General features: G+C 46.5%; 5 protein-coding genes across 5 annotated transcripts; 2 read left to right on the top strand and 3 right to left on the bottom strand.

Moving 5' to 3' along the window:
- The first annotated feature begins 11,128 nt into the window (after positions 1 to 11,128).
- Positions 11,129 to 16,375, top strand: BJ212DRAFT_190743 (uncharacterized protein). The gene is made up of 13 exons (XM_041342596.1): positions 11,129 to 11,773; positions 11,830 to 11,982; positions 12,041 to 12,201; positions 12,249 to 12,309; positions 12,362 to 12,693; positions 12,747 to 12,832; positions 12,884 to 12,957; positions 13,010 to 13,247; positions 13,294 to 14,458; positions 14,511 to 14,569; positions 14,625 to 15,226; positions 15,284 to 15,679; positions 15,732 to 16,375. The coding sequence occupies exons 1-13, from the start codon at positions 11,433 to 11,435 to the stop codon at positions 16,243 to 16,245; spliced, it is 4,182 nt and encodes a 1,393-aa protein (XP_041193077.1). The 5' UTR covers positions 11,129 to 11,432; the 3' UTR covers positions 16,246 to 16,375.
- BJ212DRAFT_190569 (phosphatidic acid phosphatase type 2/haloperoxidase) lies at positions 16,375 to 18,132 on the bottom strand. Its single transcript, XM_041342595.1, has 10 exons — positions 17,915 to 18,132; positions 17,836 to 17,856; positions 17,697 to 17,765; positions 17,630 to 17,641; positions 17,540 to 17,564; positions 17,382 to 17,490; positions 17,258 to 17,329; positions 17,063 to 17,200; positions 16,934 to 17,010; positions 16,375 to 16,876 (listed from the first exon to the last, which is right to left on the bottom strand). Exons 1-10 carry the CDS (start codon positions 17,977 to 17,979, stop codon positions 16,505 to 16,507), a joined length of 960 nt encoding a protein of 319 aa, XP_041193076.1. The 5' UTR covers positions 17,980 to 18,132; the 3' UTR covers positions 16,375 to 16,504.
- Positions 18,133 to 19,170: 1,038 nt separating this feature from the next.
- BJ212DRAFT_1354641 (uncharacterized protein) lies at positions 19,171 to 21,838 on the bottom strand. Its single transcript, XM_041335632.1, has 13 exons — positions 21,309 to 21,838; positions 21,196 to 21,252; positions 21,072 to 21,150; positions 20,737 to 21,022; positions 20,661 to 20,685; positions 20,467 to 20,555; positions 20,332 to 20,415; positions 20,225 to 20,266; positions 20,151 to 20,171; positions 19,845 to 20,101; positions 19,610 to 19,795; positions 19,467 to 19,558; positions 19,171 to 19,412 (listed from the first exon to the last, which is right to left on the bottom strand). Exons 1-13 carry the CDS (start codon positions 21,794 to 21,796, stop codon positions 19,220 to 19,222), a joined length of 1,899 nt encoding a protein of 632 aa, XP_041193075.1. The 5' UTR covers positions 21,797 to 21,838; the 3' UTR covers positions 19,171 to 19,219.
- Positions 21,839 to 22,365: 527 nt separating this feature from the next.
- On the bottom strand, positions 22,366 to 25,309 carry BJ212DRAFT_1354639 (ABC1 family-domain-containing protein). The gene is given in 10 exon segments (XM_041335631.1): positions 22,366 to 22,401; positions 22,412 to 22,779; positions 22,883 to 23,073; positions 23,127 to 23,279; positions 23,354 to 23,461; positions 23,519 to 23,737; positions 23,853 to 24,211; positions 24,268 to 24,447; positions 24,502 to 24,613; positions 24,688 to 25,309. 9 exon segments carry the CDS (start codon positions 25,249 to 25,251, stop codon positions 22,680 to 22,682), a joined length of 1,986 nt encoding a protein of 661 aa, XP_041193074.1. The 5' UTR covers positions 25,252 to 25,309; the 3' UTR covers positions 22,366 to 22,401; positions 22,412 to 22,679.
- Positions 25,310 to 25,330: 21 nt separating this feature from the next.
- Positions 25,331 to 26,933, top strand: BJ212DRAFT_1461550 (uncharacterized protein). The gene is made up of 5 exons (XM_041338920.1): positions 25,331 to 25,452; positions 25,511 to 25,580; positions 25,634 to 25,675; positions 25,725 to 26,468; positions 26,590 to 26,933. Exons 1-5 carry the CDS (start codon positions 25,403 to 25,405, stop codon positions 26,614 to 26,616), a joined length of 933 nt encoding a protein of 310 aa, XP_041193073.1. The 5' UTR covers positions 25,331 to 25,402; the 3' UTR covers positions 26,617 to 26,933.
- Positions 26,934 to 27,030: the final 97 nt, after the last annotated feature.

The raw sequence follows: 27,030 nt of genomic DNA, 5'->3' as shown, positions 1-27,030 counted from the left end.
TGAAGATGTGAACTAAGACTGCTGAGATGGGGACTGATGATGATAGACTTGTGCTGATGACTAGGGTGACAACTCTGATAGATGCTACTAGACATGATGGTGTTTGTTGTATTCTTGTGGTGGTAATGGGTGTATGAAAACTTCCTCCAGGCAACAGGTAAACTGTGCCTAGGCACACTCCCAGGGCTCGGAAGCAAACAGGGAGTGCTCTAAGTATGTAAATGATGTAACTAAGGGTCCATGATGAAATATAGTGTCATATAATGCTAAATATGGTCTGATAATGAGAATAAACAAGAAAGGACTCACTAGGAAACTGGTTGGATAATGGATGGATGCTCCCAGATGCTGCATGACATAAGGTGACCAAGTGCAGGAAGAGCACACTAAGCGCGTGCATGGGAATGTATCGCATAGTGCAGGAATGTGTCACATAGTGCGGGAAAGTGTCATGCCTCTGGTGTGTTTTGCAAGAAAGTCATAGCTAGTGAGTTGTGCACTGTACCAATTGTCATGTGTTGAAATATGGGCAATCTATGCCTGGAGGAATCTCATTCCTTACATCTCCTGGGTACTTTGAATACTGAGTGTCCCCACTCAGAGCACATCTGGTGAGAATCTTGAGCAGTGTTGCTGATAATGATATGGGATGATTGACGAGTATGATGTGCACATGTTTGGGTGGTAGTGCAATGAAGTGTGATGAGGCATGAGAAATGTGTGATGTGCGCGAGTGTGGGAAAGTGTGTTGCATAGCATGAGGATGGTCGCATGTGGTAGATTGTGCAAGATGACTCTGATGCAGGAATCGTGATATGAGCTCTAGACTATGATAGTGATGGTCATGCAATGGGTACTTGGTTATTGAGATGGCTGATGGCGCAGAATGTGCGCAGATATGTCGTGTGAGGCGCAGGAAAGTTGCACATGAAATGCGCGAACTGCAAGACTGCAAGGAAGCATGAGGGGATGATTGTTAAGAACCATGTTGCTCAAGGGAGAGAGAGACTGACTCAGAGGGGCTTGGCCTCAGCTTGTATGCTGTGCCCCTTACCCAAGTATGTGCCCTTCATTTCGTATGAGGTCCAATGATGGTCCAACGAAGTCCGGAGGACTTCTGGAGGCTGGCTACTCTGCTGGAGAGTGCTAGAGGACTTCTGGAGGAGCGCGGGAAATGTCCAGAGGAGTGCAGGAGAGTTCCAGAGGAACACAGGAAGTGCTCAGGAGAGTTCCCACTGCAAGGTAATACTTCTACAGGAAACAGGATGGAAGGATAGGAGGTCCGAAGGTCTGAAGGTCCAGAGGACAGGAGGACAGGAGGACAGGAGGACAGGATGTCTGGAGGTATGAAGGACAGGATATCTGAAGGTACAGAGGGCAGGATGTCTGGAGGTATGAAGGACAGGATGTCCGAATGTACAGAGGGCAGGATGTCCAAAGGACAGGAGGATAGGATGTCCAAGGGTTAGGAGGACAGAACGTCCAAAGGTACAGAGGGCAGAACGTCTGAAGGACAGGATGCCTGGAGGTATGAGGGACAGGAGGTCCAGAGGTCCAGAAGGAATAGGGGCTACATTGGATGAAGTCCAATGTAGAAACAAACAGAGGTAGACTACCCTAAGGTAGAGTTGGAGAGACAGGGATTGGACCTAAGTCCGGAAAGAGGGAAAGTGCCGGAAAGGCGGAGCTCTGGCCTAGGCAATCAATCCCTAGGCCTGATGGGTAGGACAGACTTATGTCAACCTCTATTCCTTCCTATGTGTTGTGAAGCACGAGACTGTAGCATATATGAGGCACATGGCATGGGAATGGTGCGCGCATGCAGTGCATTCTAAGGTAAATAAGGTGCATGGTGCTGCTTCATGTGTTTGAAAAGAAAGAATATCCTACTGAGCTAGGTGGGCACAATCTATGGTCTTTGTTTTTCTTCTTTTCTTCTAGTGGTTTTCCTATAAGTGTATATATCAGCACATGATTAGTTTTTTGGATGATGTTATGATGTGAAAATGATAAGTGAAAAGCGCTGGATGAAACCCAGGGTAAAACAAAATATATCCTATGAAGAATGGTGGTATATGGTATTGTAAATTGATGGAGTGCAAAAAGCAGGTGGTGAAGGGCAAAAAGTGCGCAAGGCAATGATTATTGGCAACTGGAAGTGGTGACATCTTCATCTTCTAACTCTGCAATGTCTTCTCCTACCAGGTATAACTGGATCTTCTTCAAATGTGACCTGGTGGCAGACTGGTAACTGGCAGAATGAATTCTTGCACCTTGCAGTACAAGTTGAAAGCATGCCCTAATGGGGTGATGCGAGGCGCATGGAAGTGCTCTAGGGTCAGGTAATGTGCGCTCGAGCTGCGTGCACAATCGCATTTCAGCACATTGTTCTCTATATCCTCTAAAGCAAGGATTGGTTGATACACTATTAGAAAATTAACATCTGATGAATGATAAGTGAAATTAGGTGCGAATATTGCGCGACTGCGTCTGATAGACTCTTTGTCAAGGGCCAATTGGCACCAAGACATAAATGGACAGCCCTTGGTAGGGCTTATAAGGACAATATCAACATAATAAGTGGATGAGCAGAAAACACGAATAAAGGCGAAATATGCGAAATCAAAGGTGATAATAAATGCGATAGGCGCATGAATATGTGCAAGGCAAGTGTGTAAGTCGTGCATAGGCATCAGATTAAGGTGGGACTGATATGAAGTCCAAGAGAAGTGGCTTGAAAATGATGAAGTGGAAAAAATGTGATAGCAGGAAGGCTCTCCTGCAATGATAGGCGCATATAGCGCAGGAATATGGTCGTGTGGTGTGCGAATGCAGCACATGAATGGTGAAATAATGGCAAACTGATGCAAAGATGAAAGCGAAATATTTGTGACAGGTGAATAGCTCCTTGAGAGCATAAGATGTGAAAGTGATGAAAAATGCGATATTGAGTGAGGATGAATATACAGTGCCTCTAAGCATGCAACCTGCGTGACCTCAGGCGCAATACAGCACTCTGAAGGTGCCTCAGGGTCACCTGAGACATACTCTACTTGGCTGATAGGCAATGCAATGCATGGATGTTTCACTGACAAACGATAGTCACTGTATGAAGAAAATGCAAGATGCACGAAATTGTCAGTGACAAGCAGGGTTACCAGAGACATACTCTGGTCAGAAAGCATCACGTAATGAGTCTCTGACACTGCAGGAGACTCTGGAATGGGCGCATAAATGTGCAATAGATGTTTAGAGTCATCCCTGACTAAAGGCAATAAGTTACTGTGTGTGAAATTGTCAGCAACTAATGGGGTTTCCAGAATCATACTCTGGTCAACTGGTGGTGTAAGATGAGCTTCTAATGTGATAGAAAGCTCTGGAATAGGCACATGAATGTGCAATAGATGTTTAGAGTCATCACTGACTAAAGGTGACAAGGTCTCTTCCAGAGGTGCTTCTGGAAGGCTTGGGGTGGTGATGGGCTTGCATATTTCAAGCTGGGGCGGAGTGACTTCTGTTGATGGATACTCTGGTTCGGATATAGGCTCTGGGGGTGCGCACATGATGGGCGCTTTGATATGAACTAGTGATGATGCGATTTCATCAAAGGGTGCTTCTTGGGAGATGGGGATGAGGATGGGGTTGCATATTTTGCTTGGAGGCATAATAGGCGTGGCTAATGGCTGTTCTGGGTCGCATTTGGGCTCTTGAGGTGCACATATGATGGGCGCTTCAACTTCAACTGGTAGTGGGGCAAGTTTGATGACTGGTACTCCTGGGATGACTGGAATGAGATTAGTAATACTTGGGGTGCATTGAGGTGCTATAGGCGCAATCTCTTGTAGCTCTAAGGTGCATTCTGGCTCCTGAGGTGCACACACAGTGGGTGCTTGGATGGTGGGTCATGTATATGTGTTTTGTCCAGTTTCTGGATACATAGACATAATCTCATTAGTGAAATCTTCGAAGTTACCTCCTCTATATTCAGGCAATCCCTGCCACAGCTCTCTGGAGTCTGCATCATGAGTATACTTGATGACATACTTAATGCACTGGGCGCCCAATAGGTTATTCATCTGGCCAAGGTGATCTACATGCTGTAAATGTGCAAGGACTGCAAATGGGTCTCCTGTGAAGCATGGCGCATTTGGGTACCTGGGCCAGGGCATTCCATCTCTGTTGACCAGGTCACTCATGGCACAAGAGTGTGCAAGAGAAGCGTGGGAAAGTGCGAAAAAGCGCGGAAAGGCAAAAAGTGCAGATGAAGTGTTGAAAGTGCAGATAGGCAGAATAGAGTTGAAGGGGTGCGTGGATTTGCTGACTGTTCCCCTCATGGTGGGCTCCAGTTGAAGGTTCAACAGCTCTGCTAGGCTGCAGAGCAAAAGAAAGAAAGAGGGCTCTACCCCTGGGGTGAGAGGAAGGCCTACTGACTCTCTAAATGTGTTGGTCGAAGTGCACCAGGCAATATGTTCAACCCTTAAGGGAAGCAAAGAAAGCAAAGATCCACAAAGTGACACCAGGTCAACTCTGGTGAAGCACACTGGAGGTGTGCCCACAGGAATGTCGAGTGTGTAAGGGTGCAAAGCATGGGAATAGAGCAAAAGAAAGAAAGAATGCCTCTACCTCTGGGGTGAGAGGAAGGCTACTGACTCTCTAAATGTTGGTTGAAGTGCGCTGAGTGATATATTTGACCCTTAGGGGAAGCAAGGAAAGCAAATCCACAAAGTGACACCAGGTCAACTCTGGTGAAGCACACACACAGGAATGTCAAGTGCATAAGGGCACAAAGTGTGGGAATAAGGCGCATGCAGTGCATGAATGTATAAAAGACTGATAGATAGTGTGAAGGCATGAACTAAAACTGCTGAATGGGCTGGTGATGATAATGGACTTGAGCTGAGGGCTAGGGCGATGACTGAAGCATGCTAACTGAAGATGATAGATTCTCACTATGAGATACTAAGTGACATGATGGTGGTTCATATATTCTGTGATGGTGATGGGTGTATGAAAAACTTTTCTAGGCAACAGGTAAGCTGTGCCTAGGCGTGCTCCCAGGGATCAGAAGCGAATAGGGAGCACTCCTTGTATGTAAAATGATGTAAATAAGGGTCCATGATGGAATAATATATTGTACAATGCCAGACATGGGAATAAATGGAAAGGGATGCACTAGGGGACTGGTTGGATGATGGATGAAGGCTCCAGGATGCTGTGTGACAAAGTGCGGGAAGAGCGCACTAAGCGCGTGCGTGGGAAAGTGTCGTGTGGTGCAGGAAAGCATTGCACCTCTGGCGCGTTTTGTGGGAAAGTCATGGATAGTGAGTTGTGCACTATACCAATCGTCATGAGTTGAAATATGCATGATCTATGCCTGGAGGAATCTCATTCCTTACACCAGTACCATGATCTCCAGTCACTTCTCCACATACTCATACTCCATGTTTTGCACTCTGCAGCTTTCATATAGCTACTTATATGTGTCATCTTGCAGCTTGATACCTCAGCATTGTTATTGAACTCCAGCTGAGGTATGCATTGTCTCATCATCTGTCTTCACAGTAACTAATATGTACCTATAGACTTGCTCTAGGTAAATTGAATATTAGCATTGTTATTGAACTCCCACTGAGACTTGCTCTAGCCATTACACATCACTCAGCACACTTTGACCAACACCTAGAGAGTCAGTAGCCTTCCTCTCACCCCAGAGGTAGAGCCATCTTTCTTTCTTTAGCTCTGCAAGCCCAGCAGAGCTGTTGAACCTTCATCGACAAGGTCTTATCCTTGGTCAACCCTGATCTTGATTCCTTTATTGGAATGACACTCTATCTGAGTTCATAACATCACCAGCTCACAAATAACTCAATCAAAATAGAAAATCACCTGAGATCACTGAGGGTCAACTTCATAAAAATATATCCACCACTATATAGAGCATGATGATAGGTAGAAACAACCCCAGTAGAACATGAAGTATGATCTTGGATTTGTTATATGGGATGCCAGATGAGAATGGCTGCAAATTACCTTGCAAAGCAGAGTCATGTTCATATGTTGGTAAAAATGTGCCAAAGTAAACAATAGTCCATGTGAAGAAAAATAATTTATAAATCATGTAACAATGTTATTGCACAGACTGCTGTTGTGCATGGTATGGAGTTCATACCATGACATATACAAAAAGAAGTATAGCAGGAGATGATTAGGAGAGTGTATGAGGATATACATATTTCTCACTCATAAGCTTAGTCATCTATTTCCCTTTATTTATTTACTTGTATTTATAGTTTCAGCCACTTGATTACATCAGTGAACCACTTAGATATGTTTGTGAGTATGTCATGTGACTGGTAATATTCTGATTTGTAAGGATTTTTCCATGACTTATCATGTTTTATCATGATTTGTCATGCTTTGTAATATTTTACTCATGTACTTTAGTAAGCAGCTGATTCAGCACACCAAAAGGCTTGGTTTGTAAGCATATTCTTACCAATCCAGTGATGAGTCATTGCTTAGTAAGGATGGTTTCTAAAATGTATATAAGGACTCCATTCTCACATAATCAACAAGTTTTTCCCTCTTCTTTCTTGTCTCAAACCATGAGATTCATAAGATTTGAAGTGCAGGAGTTTTCCCTCTTTCTGTCTCAATAGTACTAGCTTCACACCCATTGTGCCTTCAGCACAGGAAGCAAATGGAGTACTTCATGCTCCTTTTTGGCTTCCTGGCCTTGGCTGCATCCTAGCATGTGCAATAAATAATTGATGAAAAATTGAATGAGAGAACAGGGGAATGGGGGAATGGGCCAAAGGTGCTCACTCTGCTCACACCTTTGGCCCATTCCCCCATTCCCCTGTTCTCTCATTCAATTTTTCATCAATTATTTATTGACATGTGCTGCACTCAAATGGGCAATGGTATTGAGTTGGAGCTCAAAACCCTGTGACCAGGCCACACGAGATACCATACCATTCCAAAAAGAGGTTTAAGTGAGCTAAGCAAAAACACATGGCATTTAGTGAAAACCACATGGCCCTACATGAAAGCCATGTGAGCTAGTGAGACAATTCCCACCCATTGCATCCTACTTTATAGATAAGATTATGAAGAAAGTGAAGGCCTCAAGATTGCCCCTGAAAACTACCATACTTCTAGTCTAGATTGATTGTATACTATCTTACAGGGATCGCCTATACAATAATCTATTGTTTTATCTATCATTTCACAAACTCAAGTCTTTTACAGGAAGGGAGACACAAGTTATCTAGCCAGCACAATACATCAGAAAGGTTCATATTACCTACTAGGTTTCTGTTAACCTGACAAAATATACTACTCCTTTACTATCAAGAAGTGATCAAGCAGAGAAGTAATTTATTGCCCTTTGGTCACCCACAAACAACATGTTATCAACCGAGAAGTAGAAATCTGTTGACTGTGAACTTGAAGAGCTGGCATCTTAGTCTTATTGAAGTACAATCATGATAGTCATTGTATTTCACCTCAACTTATATACAGTGGCTCAAAAAAGTGTCTCAATGTTTGTGACTTTTCATGTAATTGCTGTATTATGAGCCAGGGTGTGAGAATATGACTAAGCCATAGGGAGGTGTGGGAAAGCTCTGCTTCTAAGCTTCACGTTTGATTCCTATAGCGTGGGAATATTATGTCATCAAGTGAAGATATGGTTAATTTAATCTGGTGACTCATTGAGACACTTTTTTGACTTTTAGTTTGGCCAACACAATCTCTATAATTCTAGTACTTGGTGCTTCCTTCTGTTGCTCTAACTACTTCCACCACTCTTTTATGCATACTATCTATCAATTTGAGGCATTCCTCATCAACAATCTTGCCCCACTCTGCTGCAACTCTCTCCCACAGCTAAAATAACCCCTATTGAGGATCTTGATAGACTGCAAGTGATATCTTGAGTAATTACCAGAGCTGTTCAATAGGGTTGATGTCTGAGGACCAGACTTACTATGATATCACACTGATACCATAGTTTTCAAACCATTTTATGGTCAACTTGAAGTATGCTCAGGGACATTGTCTTGATAGAAGGTAACATCTTATTCAATAATTCTTGATTCTTGCATGCTTCTGAGCAGATAGTTTTCCAAAATTGAAATGTGCTACTCTGCATTCATCCTCCCCCCCCACCTCACAGAGAATTCCTACTCCATTCCACCTCATACAACACCATACCATCAAGTCTCCTACTTTACATACTTTAGTGTTTTCTTGACTTTTTTTGTTCTGGTAGTTTTTCTGCCTTTCATCATATATATCCCTAGCCATCTGACCCCATCCTATTGATTGTGGTCTCATCTGACCAGGTAGCCCTATTCCAGTCCTCAACAATCCAATATTGAGGCTTTAAAGCCAAGGCTGGTCTTCTTCTCCTATAGGCTGAAGACAGGAAAGGTTTTTTCTGCCTGTTTACAGCTTTAAGATTGGCTGCCTTAGGAGTATTCTTGACTATTTGAGTGGAGAGAGCAGTGTAGATGATGTAATTAATAAATTTGGTGACTTGAGCAGCATTGGCAGCCTGCCTAGTTGGAATATTATAAACAAGAGATTTTTTGTTATATGGTATAAGCTTGAAAGGACAATCTAGTTTGATATTTTTCTTATCTGGCATGACTTTTTTATGATCCTAATGATAGCAACCCTGCTCAGACCAGTTTTGGTAGCAATCTGCCTGGTGTACAGATTAGAAGAGCTGCGGATAATAATAGGGGCTATTTCAGCTGTAGGAGAGAGTTGCAGCAGAGTGGGGCAAGATTGTTGATGAGGAATGCCTCAAATTGATAGATAGTATGCATAGAAGAGTGGTGGAAGTAGTTAGAGCAACAGAAGGAAGCACCAAGTACTAGAATTATAGAGATTGTGTTGGCCAAACTAAAAGTCAAAAAAGTGTCTCAATGAGTCACCAGATTAAATTAACCATATCTTCACTTGATGACATAATATTCCCACGCTATAGGAATCAAACGTGAAGCTTAGAAGCAGAGCTTTCCCACACCTCCCTATGGCTTAGTCATATTCTCACACCCTGGCTCATAATACAGCAATTACATGAAAAGTCACAAACATTGAGACACTTTTTTGAGCCACTGTAAGACCCTCAAGTAAGAAGACACCACATCACTGAACATCCTACAGACAGAGGCCAGTGCAGTGCAGTCTCAGATTGTTATGAACTAGGATAGTTCTAATGACAGACGACTCAATAAGAGTCAGAACCTCTGCCAAGAATCTACATAAGGTGATAAGCCAAACATTCAAGGTAAGCTAAAACAGAGGGAGTGCCTCTGATTTAAAGTATGATTCAGACGACTTAGGATTGGTGGTCCTAAGCGAAGGATGTTCCAGGTAAAACCTAGTAAGATTAAAGTGAAGAACTACACAGTACAAAGTCATGTATTTATAGGGAATGACTATGGAAGGTTTAGGGCAGGTGTGAGTAAGTAAGAATACAAGCATCTGCCTAATATGGATGAAAGTGACGAGCCAGAGATACCAGAAAGGAAATGTACATGTAGACAGTGTCTAATGGTGGCAATAGCGGCACACAATGTAATACAGTAAATGTAAGATGAGTCAGACAGAAACAATAGATGACATGAAAGAGAAAAAGTACAGCAGGGCAGGGCATATTGTAACACAGATAACAAATCATAGAATAGGGCTAGGGTCTGTACCAGGACAGATTTCCATATATAGTAGAAATGTGACAGGGTTAGGGTCTGATTGGTCAGAGCACAATCATGGCTGAATAAACTTACAGCCATGTCCCCCACACCTGTGAGACAGTTAGCAGGAGACCATCTTCAAGCCATATGCTAACCAACAAAAATTACACAGGAGATAATGTCAAGTGGATAAAGATGGGAAAGAGGCAATACATGGCATATCAGGAAGTGCCATGTCAAAATTAGAAACTCCAAAGCTCCTCATCACCTGCAACAGAGCATAGTCATCATTGCAAGAATAAAATAAAATAAACTCCACACAGTCACAAGTCAGCACCCTAGTATGAAAATTTAGAAGTGAAATCAAAACTTACCTTACCTTGCTGCTAAATGTAAGTACATGTATGGACTAAACACAGAATCAATCAGAGCAAGGTAAATAGTCAGCAATGCCAACCCCTAGTGTAAAATTGGTAAGCACAAAGGTGCGAGAATGTGCAGTCTCATGTGATTGTGAGTGGCTTGCAGTTTGGTGGATGCACACACACCATGCGGTGACCACAGTACTTGCTGGATGCTGAGTGAGCAAAAAGATTTCCACAATGGGTGAAGAGGGCTGAGTTATAAAGATGTATTCGAAGGAAATTAACATACACTATGACAAGTAGACCAGAACATGCAGTATAGAGAAATGCAGTGCATTGGACACTGAAAAAAATAATCAGTACTTGTGGCACTGGCCAAGTGAACACCATCAGTGTCACAAGTACTGATGGGTGTGACCCTCACGTGAATGCTGAAAATAACGGGTTCTTTTTTCAGTGACTACGTCACTGGGACTTGTCATTCAGGGTTTCTCACGTTTACTTTCAGGGTATTTACTTCCCACAGTGTCTTTCTGCCACCACGTGCACGGCCCATCAGCCATCCTTTTCCAAGCTAGTTCTCACTCAGGACTGTCCTGTGTACAGGTACATTCTGTCATCTTCTGTCATTCAGTCGGATCAATCCTAAAGAATCGGAGCAAACACTCGTTACACTTTGAACAACGTGTTCCTTATATCTAGCACGAGTCACGCTGCTGCGCCCACGTTGGATGAGGTTCAACGTGTAATTTAGAACGTTGGTGTGTCATGACTTTATAGCTATCGTGAGTGGTTCAAATCCAAGAACTTGGTGGACTTAGAGGCGGTCTATCAACTGATCAGCACAGTATCTATCGATGCCTATCGCATGTTAGACGTCGATTTTAGTCTCTAGTACATGTTCAAATTGAACATAAATGATCGGCACTTCGGCCCGCCCGCCCGACGTCTACTTATGTGACTCTTGTGTGATCAAATTGTCACTCCGACTCACCGAACGTGGGTCCGAATTTGCATATCCGGCAGAAGCTGATGGGAGTCACTACGGGTCACTATTTCACTACGCACAATATCCGAAGGATCGGTCAGTGGTCAGATATCCTCTACTTAGGTCTACTACAAGTTGTTATCAATCTTGTACTAACACTTCTCTCCCCCTCAGTGGCTATAACTTATTCCTCATCTGCAACAGGACTATCCTCTAGAATCTAGATATCCGACATTGAAACAGCCTAATTTATCCGGAGTCACCGTCTGTGCCGCCTTATCATCGGCATCGACATACAACACAGCCGACACGATCTTGAGGAGGAGTGATTTCATCACCCCCAGCGATCGTTCAGTCTGATAAACCCAGCGCATGACCTTGCTCCATGTCTACTTTGCACTACGCAAGCAGCAATCCTTTCACCGCCTGCTCAATGGTGGTCCTGGACAACCTCCCATCTCCGCCAGCACCAGCAGCGGAAAATCATGGAAGCGCGCGGGGGTACTGAACTCAGGAATAGCCCTCGAGATAAATGCTCTCGATACCCTTGGCAGGTCGGTCCTGCATCTGGCATGTACCTCCACCGAGGCTTCAAGCCTGGAGTACGTTCGAATGCTCCTCGCCCACCCAGCTATCAACGTGAACGTACTGGACAAGGAGAGTCACTGGACGCCATTACATAGGGCGCTATATGCGGGAAACATTTCTGCTGCGTACGTCTCTATTTTCGCATGCGCAACCAGTGCAGTCTTGTCTTACTGAGTTCAAGGATCCTCCTTTTGAAGCGCCTGGATATCGATACGTCCATCAAGGATTTAGAAGGGTATACTGCTCACGACCTCTACAACTCAACCGTGAGATCTGCAAAGCCTACCGAGGAAGAAGAGACTTTTGCTGAGCTGTTTACCTGGGGCACGAACAGGTAGGTCGACGCACTGGTGGAATTGAGTGATCACGCCTCAAGGGAGTTTTGACATCAGAAACGCAGCATTGGGGCTGGGTGATGGCAATGATAGGGCATATCCGGATCGGGTCGTCATTCCCCGGAAGGACGATGTAGCACATCAACACAACAGGTCCCTCGACGACCGTTTCGCCCCAATTCATGTCCGGCAAGTGTCAATGTCCAAGCTTCATACAGGCGCGTTTTTTTCAGGGTAAATACGTGCCGAGCTTACCATTCCGTAGTTGTACTCACCTCTGAGCCTCGGGATAACATCCGTGTGTGCGGCTTTGGTGGTGGAGGACGGTAGGCGCAGATATATACTCGATCATACGTTGCGTTGCTAATTTTTCTGCAGTTTAGGTCCAAGTCAACACACACAACATGCCCTCATACCCCTTCCCGACATCAAACACACCATTGAGTCCGTTGCGCTTGGCCAAGACCACACCCTCGCACTCACTTCGGCTGGAGAAGTTCTCACCTGGGGACTCAATCGCTTTTCTCAGCTTGGATACGTCATTGAGGTCTCATCCTCCAACAAACAAGATGAGCATATCCAAGCTACTCCACGGAAAGTCGGCTCCTTGAGGAGAGAATTTGTCAAAGGTGTTGCAGCGTGCAAGACCGCTTCTGGTTGTTGGACAGATACAGAAGTATGGACGTGGGGCACGAACGGCGGGCAACTTGGTGAGTTATTTTCTCCTGGGTTGTTAATATGCACTCACATTGAAATTCATTAGGGTACGACAAGGCATTGGTTCCCATCCAAGTGCTCCCTCGTAAAGTCTCCAGCATAGTGCAGCCTGTCCGCGCAATAGTAATGACAGTTCGTTGGAATTTTTATATGATTCTAGAATGAGAGTGACTCCGGATTCAGGAAACCCTCATGGCGTGTCTATTTCTCACGGGCGAAGTCGTGTGTGTTTGGTCTGGAGGGGTTTCCAAGATTAGGTCGGGCTTTTCCTGAGCTTAGTTTATTTTCTTTCTGACTTTCGATGCCTAGTTTCCCCACCCAGAGATTTTCTTCAGAGATCTCTGTCTACCGACCACCGCAAGCAATCAAGGGTCAGAACATCACAAAGCTCAGGAGCTGTGATGATACCATCGCGGCCCTCTCGTCGAATGGGGAAGTATTCACGTTCACTTCACAACCTATTGGAGAAAGCGATTCCGCAAAGAGTTCCCCTGCTCTCAAGCCCCAACGTATATGGGCGTTGAGACGTCAGTTCAGTGCTGTGCAGGTGGGCGGGCTCAAATCCAAATACCATGCTGTCTGATGTCTTGTAGGATGTTGACATTGGAGTCGATGGAACTGTTATAGTCTGCACTCAGTCTGGACATGTTTACGTCCGCTCGCGGAGTGCGAAAGGAGGCCAGGGCTCCGGTGCCAAAGCATTTAAATTCCAGCGCATACCGTACATACAGCGTGCTGTTGCTGTCTGCGCAAATAGCACAGGGGCATTTGGGGCTCTGCGCGTTGATTTTAAACCATCGCCCATCCACATCAATGCGCATTCATTTTCATGCAATATTACTGAGATCCAGCCATACCTAGGTCTTTCATTGCGTGCAGAGGCACCATCTGCCATATTAAACACGAAAACACCTCTCTTGGATGCTGACGAAGATGGCGAGGACGTGTCGATCATCGATGATATCGGAGATCTCTCGAAGTTACTTCACGTTCTAGACCAATGCAAGAACGTGCCAGATATCGCCTTGCCCTATAATGCCGACGTGGTTGTTGTCGCTCCTGGTCCACTGCACCTCCCAGCTCACCGGCTCATTCTCGCTGTGAGATGTCCAGTACTGGGTAACATTCTGCATAGCGGACGTTCATTATATGACAAATCTTCAGGGATTGATGTCAGCCTCGTCTCAGGAGATAGGGTCCGCATTCGAATCAATGGATGTCATCCGTTCACGGTCCTGATTCTCCTTCGATACTTGTACTCGGACCAGCTCCTCGCTATCTGGGACTTACGCGTCGGAAGCCCTTTCGTGTCCCAATTTGAAACATTCGCTGTGAAGCCTGTAGCAATCAAGGCGGAGCTTCAATCACTTTCACGTATATTGGGCCTTCAACTTCTTTTGAAAGCACTTCAATCACCAGGGAAGCGAGTTCCCACTCCTTCACAGACAGAAGACTTCCGCCTGCTCTACGAGAGAAGCCAGTTAACTGGGCGTTTACGGAATACTACAAAAGAAGACGCCCTTGCGCCCGACGTCGCGCTCCACCTCGCTGACCAGGTCATCGTTTGGTGTCATTCAGTGGTGCTACACGCCCGTTGTCAATTCTTCGCCAGCTTCTTTGAAGACAGTACATGGACATCTAAGCGTCGTGATAAGTCGGGTATCATCAACATTGATTTCAAGCACTTGGAGTGGCAGGTCATGCAATATGTCGTTCGATGGATATGTTATGGAGACGAAAACTTGTTTGAATCTCTTGGTGTGTTTTCGTGTCTTATTTTCTTAGTTTCGGCCTTCTTACTGCATCGAAGACTTTGTGCAAGGGGTAGATGACGTGCTATCCTTCATGTTCTCTGTTCTTTCCGCGGCGGTAAGTTCACATGCATTATCTTTAGGCGCGTAGCTCATCATGCAACGTCAACTAGAACGAACTTCTACTCGATCGCCTGATGCTTCTCTGTTCACAAGTCATTTTGAAGCATCTCGACGTTTATAATGCGTGCTATTTACTCACTGATGCAACGCACATCAACGCGACCCATCTCGTTGAACGCCTGCAAAGTTACGTCACTGCAAATCTTGAGATGATGCTAGAGGGTCGAATGCTCGAGGACCTCGACCCTTCCGTCGTACGACAACTTTCTGAGTACATCCGCAGTGCGCAGATGACAAAGTCCCCGGTCTCTCGTTCCAACTTACTGGCGAACAAAGCGCTGCGGAAGCATGCTGAATGGCTTGCTCAACAGGATATTCCAGTCGTGTTTGAACCTGTAGACAGGCCACAGGTTCTCAAGGATTCCTCGAAGTCGTTGACTCCGGGCCTGCTGAGAACTCGCCCGATTTCGAGTCTGTCTGTGCATCCGGCGGCAGATTCGCGCAAGGGCGCTGATGCTGAGCCGTCAGGAGACGAGCTGTTCGCGATGGACGAAGTATCTTCGTCGGTTATCACTCCTGGTCATCCGGTACCTGTGGTTACTGAACCGTCTGGATCAGTAGCGGTATGGAAACGGCCCACCTTTGCACCCAGGTGTGTAGAGCTTTTGCTTCCATTCTCACTATGCATTGTGCTGATACCACTATGAAGGACCGATCTCAAGGCCATTATGGCAGAGGCTGAGAACACCAAGATATCCGGTGTTGCAAACAGAGCAACACATAGTGCTATGGACAAACCTAGTCAAGAACATCTGAAACAGGTAGCTACGCCACAGCGTAGGACCGTGGGCTCGTCGCTGAAGCTCGACGCATCACCGACACCACGTCAAATGCCCTCTGATCTTGACTTGGGAAAGTCTTCGCTTCCTGAATCATCCGCCGCCGCCGCGCAGCCAATGCATGTGAGAACACCTCAGCGACCAGCTACTCAAGCTATACCTTTATCTTCAAAGACTCGGCCGAATACACCTTCACTTGGCCCCGTCTTTTCCCCTGTTCGACAGGTGCCTCCGACATCCAGTTCACCAGGTCCGCGACGTGTTTCGTACGTACCTAGTGTTCCTTTCGGCCACTTTTTTCTGATTCTTATTTACCAGGAATACGGGTGCTGCATGGACACTTCCGCCTGTTCAGCCAGTGGTGCAATCGAGCGTTGCAGAATCATCACCGCTTTCATTTGCTGAGATACAACAATTACAGCTTCTGCAGGGCATCCCTGCACCAAAGGACAAGCGATCGCTTGTCGAGATTCAAGAAGAGGAGCGAGCCATTCAACTAGAGGCAGACTTTATGAAATGGTGGGCGGCGGAAGAGGCGCGTACTCAGGCAGAAGCGCACGGGGCTTCTGAAACGCAAACGCAACGCGCTACTCCTAGAAGTAAGAATCGAGGAGGGAAGAGGCCATCTCACAGTACTCGCTCGAAGCCTGGTGAGGCACGTCCTGCTCAGGGTTCTAGCCGTCCCGAGGGGGGAAAGCAGTCCATGACACCGGCAGCTGAGGGTGCAATGCTGCAGTCTGGTGTATCCAACCCGAAGAGTCGAAGGAGACGAGAGTCCGCTAGGCCGACGGTGGATGATTCCATCCATGTTCAACCGTCCAAGGGGCGATGAACCATGTAGCAAGCCTCCAGCCACTTATAGCGATAGTATGGACTACACCGAAGCGATACCCAATAACCTGACTTAGAAGATACGTAATAGATGCATGCGAATGCCAGGAACTTTGTCCATTGCAGCTACACACTCTGACCTGGCTATAATTCATCGGCCACTGTATCAATGTAAGTTTCTAGTATTTCAAAATTTAGATCAACGGGAAATTTGACTAGGGATGCTTGGTGCGCAAAAGTACATGCCATTGTAACTACGGCTATCGTCGAATCCCAGTCCCTGGATTACGTCTCGTGCTGATCACTTCGTCATCTTCATCATAGCGTAGCAACGGATCCGTAGTTCCATTGATTGCATCCAATTCAACACTCTTGGTGTCTTCGAACCGGGTAGCATACGGCTGATGTGCATCTGCCGATGCTAAGTGAGGGTAATACTGCCTGTATGAAAAATATGCGAGGAGAAGTCCAAGCGCAGATCCAGTCACAACGTCCTGCCAGTGGTCTGAATGGCAAAGTGAGTAATCTGACATGATTTCATAAAACAGGATCGTACGACGATAGTCCATAGTGCGCGAAGTTGCCACGAACATTGCACCAACAAGGGGAGTGATAGATATCCACACTTTACTCTGAATCATGGGTAATCAAACACATGTTCGACTGTCCGCAGGACAAGGGGAACTCACGACATGTCCCCGGGTGTCAAATAGATGTAGTTTACCGGCCAGGTAAAAGGCGAGGAATCCGAGGCCTGCAAAGGATGCTACATATAGGCATATTAGATCGATAACAAGGAAAGCTGGCATCCATCATACAGCTGGAATGACCGCTGGGGAAGCTCCTCCATCCGTCTTCGAGTATCTTCGATACCGTCTGCGTACATATATCTGCTGTAGATAGACCCAAAAGAGGGTCTGCAGAGCCCATCGCAGGCTGACAGCGCGAGATTAAATCTGTAAATATTGTAAGTTACGTCAAGTAGATCTATGTGCATAAAACTGCAAGCTCACCTGGCCGAGGCCGTCCAACTGTGACTTTGATGAATTGTGTGATGGCCCTTGTCATCGACAGAGAGAGGATCACTGCATCGTTATCAGTAGCCATAAGATGTAGTTGTTAGATTTAGGTACATACATCCTAGAGTGCTGTGGTGGAAATCCCACCATGACTGGACTGTCAAAAAATTGATAAGGCACTGAAGCACAAATGGGATGCCGCAAGAGATGAATCCAAGAGCTGTTGTCTGGAATGTCATTAATGAAAGGACTTTGTCCACGTTTGCTGTGGCTTACCCCGACACGTTGATTAACAGCATACCTGATGGGTACGAAGCGAGCGTTGTAAGTAGGGCAATATGAACTCAGTGAATGAGCAATACCCACGGATATAGTAATCTAACAAGCTGGTGTCAACATGAAGGCGAATCCGAATGGGAGCATTGATACTTACGAGACATCAGATAGCGAGAAGTGCCTCTTAAACCCAGAGATATAGCTGTCGGTGACCCAGAGTATTGCCCTACGAGTTAATGCCAGTCTTTAGCTCCAAGTCTTTCCATACTTGTAACCTTCATGCTCCAAATCCTCACCAAAGCGCACCAGATATGATCCTTCGGGAAAAGAGACTGTATGAGTTCAAACTCAGAGTTTAGTGATCAAGAAGTTCACCAGTCGGGGGCATACGACATCATGAATCGCCGTAGGCCTGGATGTGGTCTGTGTTCTTGGCTCATGGTGTTGGGAATGACAGGATTTGACTCCAGAGTAGTAGGGCAAACCCAGTAAGGATTGTAAAAGTTATAGTCGGTGAGTGAGTTGTTTTATGGTTGTGAAAGGACGTTTCAGGTCGTCCTGCCCGTTCCACTGTGTCATACTAATGAGTCGTTCTCACACAATCTGGCAGGATCTATTATTGATCCTTGATGAAGCACGTTCGACTGCAAGCATAGTACGTACCTCTTTACTAATTCCCAACGCAATTTGTCGTGAACTGCCAGTGCCACGCTTTCCAAGCAAGCATTCAAATATTCATGTTCCGTATTCTATGTCTCTCATATCTTCCCCGAAGTCGATGCAACCCAATAAGTACGACCAGTCATCTATTCAATACCACGATGATCTAGTAGGAGTCCTGTGTAATTTTAGAAACGCGTTGGGAATCGCTGCTTCGTACACACTGCCCTATCATATCCGTGCCTGTATATTTGTGCCGCAACCATGCCCAACAGTCGACCGTCGTCGATTCATAGATATGGTTTCAAATTGTGTGAAAATTTTTCATGAAAACACCGCAACGTCACATACATTATGTAATCACTAGTAATAACCCCAAGCTCAACATCATGATGGGCCCATATCCTTGATATGCGATCCATCGGATCCGTCGTTTATCTGACGATTCAGGACAGAAACAAAATGTAGCGAATGCGTACAGGAAACCCGAGCCCTTTACTCGCATTGATGGCTTCACAAAGGCAATGTACAAGCCTCCAGGGCTGCACGTTGGATTGGCATGGCTGGCAACGTGCCTGCTCCTAGCAAACGGAAGCTAGTGTGACCTCCTAATGGTAAACACTACCTACGACAGGGCTTCACCCCTACTATTGACCAAGCTATGCAGAGGGTGACAAATATACCACCCCCGCTGGAGGGGTCCAACGTTAATGATCAGTTCAGCATCCACCCGATTCCAGCGCACCCTGTGTGTGGCCTCAAAGCAATGCTCTGTATTCCTTCGTTACAAGCATGGTGGCCAGTGTGTGACACAGCCTAATTATAAGATGATATCAGCGCTGGTTGTACTCAGATATACGAAACCATATGCCTGATAGTTTATACTCCCCCGGAACGTGACGGACAGCTTAGTAGTTCGTGGGAGAGCAACTTGAATACTGATTCAGGCGTTCAATGCCACAAATCTCAGTTGATGATAAAGTTGTTGCCATTGCATATATAAAAATCCGGAAGTATGTACTAAGGTCTCGCTAGTACTGAGGGGAAAATGGACTTTGCCAGTCGCTCGAAGAGACGGAACTCTCTTGCTGCCCAGATGAACCAAAAAATGAACATGGTAATGACCACGCACCCGCTGACAACTGATGCCAGCATGGCCACTGTCGTAGACTTGAACACATTGTACAGAATGGCGATTGCAAAGTATATCATCCTAATCACGAATAAGGTCACCATTAACCCGGTGATTGAGTAACAATCCACCTACCCCCACATAAGCATTGCGTAGGGAAGACTGTGAACCGTAGCAAGGGCTCTCACTCCAAAAAATGACCCTGTCATATGAGACAGGAAATCCGTCTGATGGAATTAGTTAGCATGGAAGGGGTAGACGCTAGGGCAAGGACTTGCTGCTTTGTCCGCTGATTCAAACCCATATCTTTGGTTCTGTCGCACCAACAGGACTGAGACGATCAAGGAGCCGGTAATGAAGATGATGGAGAGATAGGTGACGATGATCCCGATCGACTGCGACTGGCTGATATTCACATTTGGCACTGCAAGGAAACTTACGTCTACTGCTAACATGACAGTGGACTGGAAACAATCAAGTTACGAAGGAGGATGCTGACATCATGATACGTACGTAGATTGTGATCCCAGTCCATTCTGTCATGAGGTTTTTATTGAAGTCTTTCCATCGCGGTGTATTGATGCATTCATCCACCCACACTTTTCGAAGATCTTCCAAGTGTGATTGAGGAGCCCAAAAAAGCATGGCGTCGAGAGCAAAGGAAACACTACTGGTCAGTGGGTGAAAGTTTTTATCTGCCTCGTACACCGATTTGTCGGCTTCAAGACGAGCCCAAGGTAGACCGCAGAAGTTGAAGAACTTGGCTCTATCTTCAGTATAAATGAGCTAGGCGCTAAGACGTCGAAATGAAGAATATACAAAAGTAATGCATGAATCTCGCTGTTGACGAAATGGTGAATCTTAGATTGATGTGTGTGCATAGTTTTACTTACCAATAACACAAGTGGAATGTGGGTCATTGTCTAGAGCATTCTCTGGAGATGCGTAATAGTACTTTAGACTGTTGTGGATGAAAACAGTTCGAAGCGAACTGCCACACCTTTGAGATGGTTTATCAACTCCAAGATTTTGGAGAGTTCATCTCCATCAAAAGGCGACAAGGACGTGTCCGAAGTGATGATCTCTGAATCGCACGTTCAAATAGAATTGACAATTGAATCCCGGCGATAAGTACCTGCACTTGCATGCATGACAAGCACCCTCAGTTCTTTGATGATCTTCGGTCTATCCATCTGGTGGTTCGGGTAGTATTCGCAGTGCGTCCTGCTCGTTCTATGTAATGATAGTTATAGGTGCTGCAACCACATTAGAATCGGAGTGGGTCTCGCAGGAAATAGGTAAAAATCGTACAAATCGAGCATAACACACCAGTACTCAGACTCCAGGGAATATCCTAGTGGTTAGTTCATATCAGCGAAATCACCACGAGTCCCGCATAACGCACTGATGTGGCTCGGATCGGCGACGCCTCGGAGCCCACTAAAAATGTCATCTGTCGCTTGATAGCGATCGTGTAGCCAAAAGAGCGTTCGAGTTGTGTGGTCGATGAAATAATAACAACAAGACACTTGTGCACCTCCGGTTTCAGTCTGCGCTAGTTGCACGACGAGCTCAATGTTATCAGCTCCGAGATCCACTGATTTTGTTTTCGCTAGTTGATCTAACACATCTACACATTCATCGAGCAAATCGAACATGTTGCGATCCATGGTTGCTTCTGTGAATACACTCTGCAGAATACGTGAAAAGTGCGTATGGCCTTCATGATCGAATGCTTACCCGGCGCTCATTGTACAAATACAGCACGCCTTCCGGGTGTACACATGACTTCCAATCACCGCCCAGCCACGGACATGATCTGAACAGTTCGTCATCCGCATTCACCCCCTGGCTGTGCACTCACTCGTTGGGGAACCGTCTCATGAGTGCTGGAATTCCATCGCGCTTCTGAGTTGTGTCTCTAAAGGCCAACTCCTCAAGATTAATCCATTGTTAAGATAGACTGCATTCGCGTACACAAGAGGACGATTGTCGTATCGTTGAATGTCATTCGCAGCGAATGGCACAAGCCTGGGAGTGGTTGCTGGAGTACAAGAGTTTGCGTTAGGAACTTGTGGAGGTGAGAACGTCTGAGGCGCAATAAGTTGCTGGGGAATGCATGGTACAGGCATGGGGAATGTTGGCACTAAAGGCAACAACACATGTTGTGTGCTGCTTACTGGACTTGCTGAAGTAGTAACTTGCCGATTGTGAAGTGGCAATGGTAGGTTGACGGGAGGGCATCGCACACTGGAAGTGCTGGTCGGCACAGTACAACAGGCTGCAGGAGAAAATGTCGTCGAGTCAGTATTGTGCCCGGGGAAACCGCGAATCTTCAACTTGGCCACAAAGTGTCGAAAGCAAGTCACGAGGATGCGCAATCTTTGGGCAGATGAAGTTATGAGTGCTGCCAACACTTGGCGCATATGTTTCAAGAGCCTTAGGATCAGCCTCGCGCTCAACATGTTTGGTCGTCCAACGTTCCAAGTCAATAAGTACGTTCAAAGTCGGCTCAGGTCGCCCACCCCGTTTTGTACATATCCATATTATATAATACAATGCTATTGTAGCGCGAAGTTAAAGCAAGTCATCGAAGGCTTGTTTGATTAGACTCGTGACCAGTCTGTCTATGAGGCAAGGACTAAGGGAACCATCCGCGAGTGAATGCCAAGGTGCGTTCTGATAGAAAAAAAATAGGTTATCAGCAGATTTTGATTCTGTTGCGGCAACCACTCGGCTAAGCCCAGTTCGATTTAAGTCTCTGATAAACCCATGGATTCATGGGTGAATGTCAAGGTGTGTTCTGGGAGAGAGGGAAACCGTGTTGTTGGCAGGTTTCGAACCTGCGCAGTCTAAGAGAAACAGATTTCGATTCTGTGGTCAACCCGTGGTAATCACTTCAGCCAGGACACCTCCCAAGTTGAGATGACCAACTGTCCATGAGTGGACGCCAAGGTGTGATAAGACATTTGTCGGCAGGTTTCGAATCCGTACCACCCAAGACTTGAGAGAGCAGATTTCTGTCCTGTAATGTTTACCGCTTGGCTAAGACTGGTCAAGGTGGACGTCTGTAGCACAAATCGAGGAACATTATGCATCAACAGTATAATCACATAGGATTAACAGTCATTTGCCAATGCGAAATGAAATAAAAATACTAGTTTGCGTTTAATTCAGATATAAAACATGCCAGAAATGAGCAAGTCGGAAGCTAGCGCCGTTTCGATTTTATAACGTAATAGTATTGCAGCGACTGTTCGTCGGATGATGGATATCGCTGCATTAAGGAGAGGGTTTCACACAAATTGTGCCATTAGATACCCTGGATTGAACAGCGCAGGCTCATCGTCAACCAAACTTGTACGGATCGGTGACTTGGTCCCAAAGCTTCTTGGTGTCTACCACAGCACGCAACCTCGAAGCAAGTAAGAACGCTCCACTCAATTTCCTACAGGTCCAGCAATGAGTAAAAAGATCATGAACAAGAACGCAAAAAAAAATTGAACACAATCCCAGCTCTTATTCGGAAGGAAATCTATTCCAAGACTCACCGATTCAGACTGTAGGTTTCCCTCGGTGGGGGCGTCAGCCTGTGCTTGAGCATCACAGGTATGATAGCACGTATTTGAGCCGTGATGTCCGCCCATGGCGTCTCAGGCCCAAAAGCGAAAGGCTGCGCAGTCGTGGGTTTGAAGGGGGTAGCTAGGAGGACCATGGAGTCGATGTGCGCGTTGAGCATGACCTGTGAACGTGTTATATGAATACATGTGCGGAACAGTGATGGGGAGATAATACTTCATTCTCCTCTCCAGTGAGATATCCGAGTTTCTGACTCCATTCTGCACATGCTATACGGTCCTCGGATGCAGCAGCTTGAAGGAGGCGCAGCCAACTGTCCATGAATTCTTTCGTGTACTCACGTGTTGCGCCAAAGTCCACTAGGGATAGCTGCGATGATAGTCAGCGAGATCGTCCAGGAAACTCAAGAAGCAGAAAATATGAAGTGCCAACATAAGACACACCTGTTGTGCCTTTGAGTCCCACAGGAAATTCGTGAAGTTAGGGTCCGTCTGCATGAGCCTGAACTGGAAGAGCTCCCGCAAGCAGAGCTCGATGATTCGCGATGCAATCTATCATAAAATTCAGCAAATGCATGATCTATGGTCGATGATAGGAGACGTGCGCACCTCGTTCCGCTCTTCCTGTGGTAAAGCTCCAATTACAGCATCCCCGATGCCGACGCCTTCTACATGCTCCATTACAAGAACGCGCTCTGTGCTACCTGGCCACACCCATGGGACCTTGAATCGTGCATCTGCACCAAGACAATCTGATCTCCCATACCGCTCGAGAAAACTTGCCTCCCGCGAGTAGTCGCATTCGTCAGCAAGTTCGTCTTTCATCACCTTTGATATTGAGATAGGACGTAGTGAACCGTCCGGATAGCAGGAAATGAGGTAAGATCGAGAACAAAAAGTCAGATATTCAGCACTAGGCATGAGGGAGATATAAAAGACATACTTGAATCGTACGATCCAGGAACAATCCCCGCGGAAGTAAGCTTCCAGCGGTGAGAACCATTTTAACGTAGCCAAGGTCGCTCACAATTGAGTTAGCAATGTGCGGGAACTGGATCTTGACAGCGACGCGTTGTCCGTCGTCGCCAGACGGACTCTGACTTCGAGCAAGGACAGCGTGGTGCACCTGACCGATGCTCGCAGCTGCGAAAGGTATACGATCGAACGATGTAAAATTATCGGCCCATGATTCCCCCAGAGATGTGCACAGCATCTGTTGCATCTGCCAATCCGGCATATAGTGAGCGCTGTCTTGAACCCGGCGGAATATTTTGTCTACTTCTGGGGGTAGGAGGTGGGTGTCTAGCGCTCGGGTTAACAGCGGACAAAATGACAAGAGATGGCCAATGGGTGGGCACCTTGGATGCTCATGAACTGGCCGAGCTTCAGTGCGGCACCGCGCATCTGAGAGAGCTTGGACACCAAGCGGGTTATGTTTGCTTCGGTCATCATGACTGGTTGTGTGTTGTCTGCATGGGGTGTAGTAGAACGACGCAAGAGCTCGGAAGCAGCGCCGTACGAGAGCGATGCTGCAAGGCCTGTGACGACAAGTTAGCAAAAGGTGAACGAAAGGACAGCAAAGAAAGACGTACCGCCGTAGTGAAATAACCGACCAAGTCTGGACGAGGGGACCTTGGATGATTGGAGGTTGCGTGAGAGTATAGGAGGGGAGTCTATGGGTGCAGATAGGTCTTTTTCTGGATGCTATGGGGTGGCAACACGTTGAAATGAACAAGATGTGGGCAGAAGTGACGAGTGAACTGGTAGGGAGGACACACCTCTGACTCTAGGGGTACAGAACTTTCTAATTCGCGACGTGGGCTTTCAGATCCCGTGGGTATAGAAGGAGTACCAGAGTCAAGCGTGACCTCGGAAGAAGACGCGATCTTCAAGGAACTCTCCGCCTCAAGTGGAATAGAAGAGACCGCAAAACTGGGATTATGTGGTAGTTGAGTTTCTAAGGTAGGCTCAGTGGAGAGAGGGATATAGGCAGTGGGCGAAACCTGCTCAGACGGGATGACCTCTTCAAACCGAGGCGGTGATTGTGTCAGTTCCTCTCGCCGTTCCTCGGGACGGGACAGGTAAGTGTCATTAATGGGAGGGTTGGAAGAAAACGCGTGATTTGTGCGCGGTTTTAGAGTGTCGTGGTTAGCTTGAGCATCACCTGCAAGCTGTGGCGTTGACTGTCGCTCTTCTGCCTTGCTTTTGCGCAAAGAGAACTCCGGAGACACAACAGGTCTGGCGGGAAGAACCTGGGAGGCTCTGATCTGTGCTGCACGAACAGCGATATCTGTAACAGAGTGGAGAACGCAAAGCCATCCGAACGCAGGCCCAGGTGGCATCCACGACTAATTATAAAGTTTTACCTCAAAAATCAATTGAAGGCAAGACTGTTGTGGTAGAATTTGCACAGCCACATCAGTCCGTTTCAGACCTTTTAAGCTGAAGCGCTGAACGTCCTTCCTTGTATCACAACTGCCGCAGATCGGAGCCATGCAGAATCAAATCCACAATCCCAACCTGGCGCGATATGTGATGCAGAGGTAATCAAATGTTGTAATATACCACCAATACATAATATTTTACTTGGGTTTGTTACAGCTCCGACGTCATTTCTGACCTGCGAATCAACATCTTTGAGGAGGGTCATGACAATGTCATGTGGTACAAGGTGCGACACCCCAGCCCTGCAATTCCCTTCTTCGCCAGCTCACCTGAATGAAGGAAAGGTTCCTAGGGGACGACGAAATTATTGAGCATGTCGTCGTGCGTTTTCACGTCTCATGCATTGTACTAATTCACATTCCCTCTGAAGCACAACCAAACATCGACAATCTGCTGGACAATACACAAGCCAAAGCGCGGGTGGTATATCCGCATCCGTGCACCATCATTCCCCCCAGGCGTCTTCATATCCCTCCTTCCTATTCCCCGCACATCCCCTAGTTATACAGACGCCGCGCTGTCCTTATCATGTCTTACGAACGCCCCCTCTACTGCGATAAGTTCACCTGCTACCTCGAAGATGTCCATAGATAGTACATCAACAATACACTCTTATCCCCCAACACCGCCCCCAGCCTCCATCATGATCACCCCACCTACACCGCAAAGCATCAGTGCACGCTTGGAGGAAATATCCCCATCGCTCGTTGCAGCACAAAAATGCGCATCTCGTCCTCAGGCAACGCAATTCTTGTTGGCACCGCATTCCACACCGCACATCCCGGGGCCGCATCCAGGCGAACAGACATCATTCATAACACGCGCGTTGTCGATGTTTAAAAACAGTAGGCCTTCGCACTCTGCCTCATTCACGATCATGCCACTTAACCGGCCCACTCCCCAACCGCCTGGTTCAGGACATCGGATATCCCAGATTATTCCGATGACCCCGACGCCATTGTTGACCTTCCATGATCGCACACCGGTACTTACAGCGGCGTCGGTGACGGGTCTTCTCGAGATCAACAGAGCAGAGGAGCGTATATTTGGAATTGATACAAGCTTTTGGATCACTGTTGCCTCGGCGTATTGGGAATTTTTGGAAGATAGAGAGGTGAGTATCTTGCTGATTGGCACTAAAGCACCTGGTGCCCTTCGCCTGTCACTGTATCTTCGGCCGTTTTCTCCTTTACACAGACGTTCTAGATATTCTTACTGACACAATTCCTCTACAGAGCTACTTGGCTGCAGTCAGTGATTAAACTCAAACTCACCTACCCGTACTCTGCTGTTCATCTGCTGTCACCATGCTATATTGTATTAAGTCATGCTGATCTGAATAGGTTTTTTCCCTGCGTGAGTCTGCAAGTTCGCATTCCATCTATGGAAGGCCCGAATTTTCCTCTCATTGCATCCTGTCATTTACTTCTCATCGTTCGCTCTCAAAATCTGCAATGCAGGTCTTGTCCATAAAGACCGGTGTTCTGCCGCACGTACAGCATATGTATACGAGGGCAAGTCAGCACCACTCCCAGTGCGAACCCGTCTTGTTGTCGGGCTCAATGCTAGTGTTTGTCTTCCATTTTTTTTAAATTTATTGTCCTTCGGGGTCGAAGACCCTATGTTGGACATAGCCCTATTCGCAGGGGGCTTACTCCCGCCTAAACTAATATATG

Source organism: Suillus subaureus (genome assembly GCF_016647635.1).
Source record: "Suillus subaureus strain MN1 chromosome Unknown BJ212scaffold_16, whole genome shotgun sequence".
Taxonomy (NCBI): domain Eukaryota; kingdom Fungi; phylum Basidiomycota; class Agaricomycetes; order Boletales; family Suillaceae; genus Suillus; species Suillus subaureus.
This window is presented reverse-complemented; position numbering and strand designations above follow the sequence as displayed.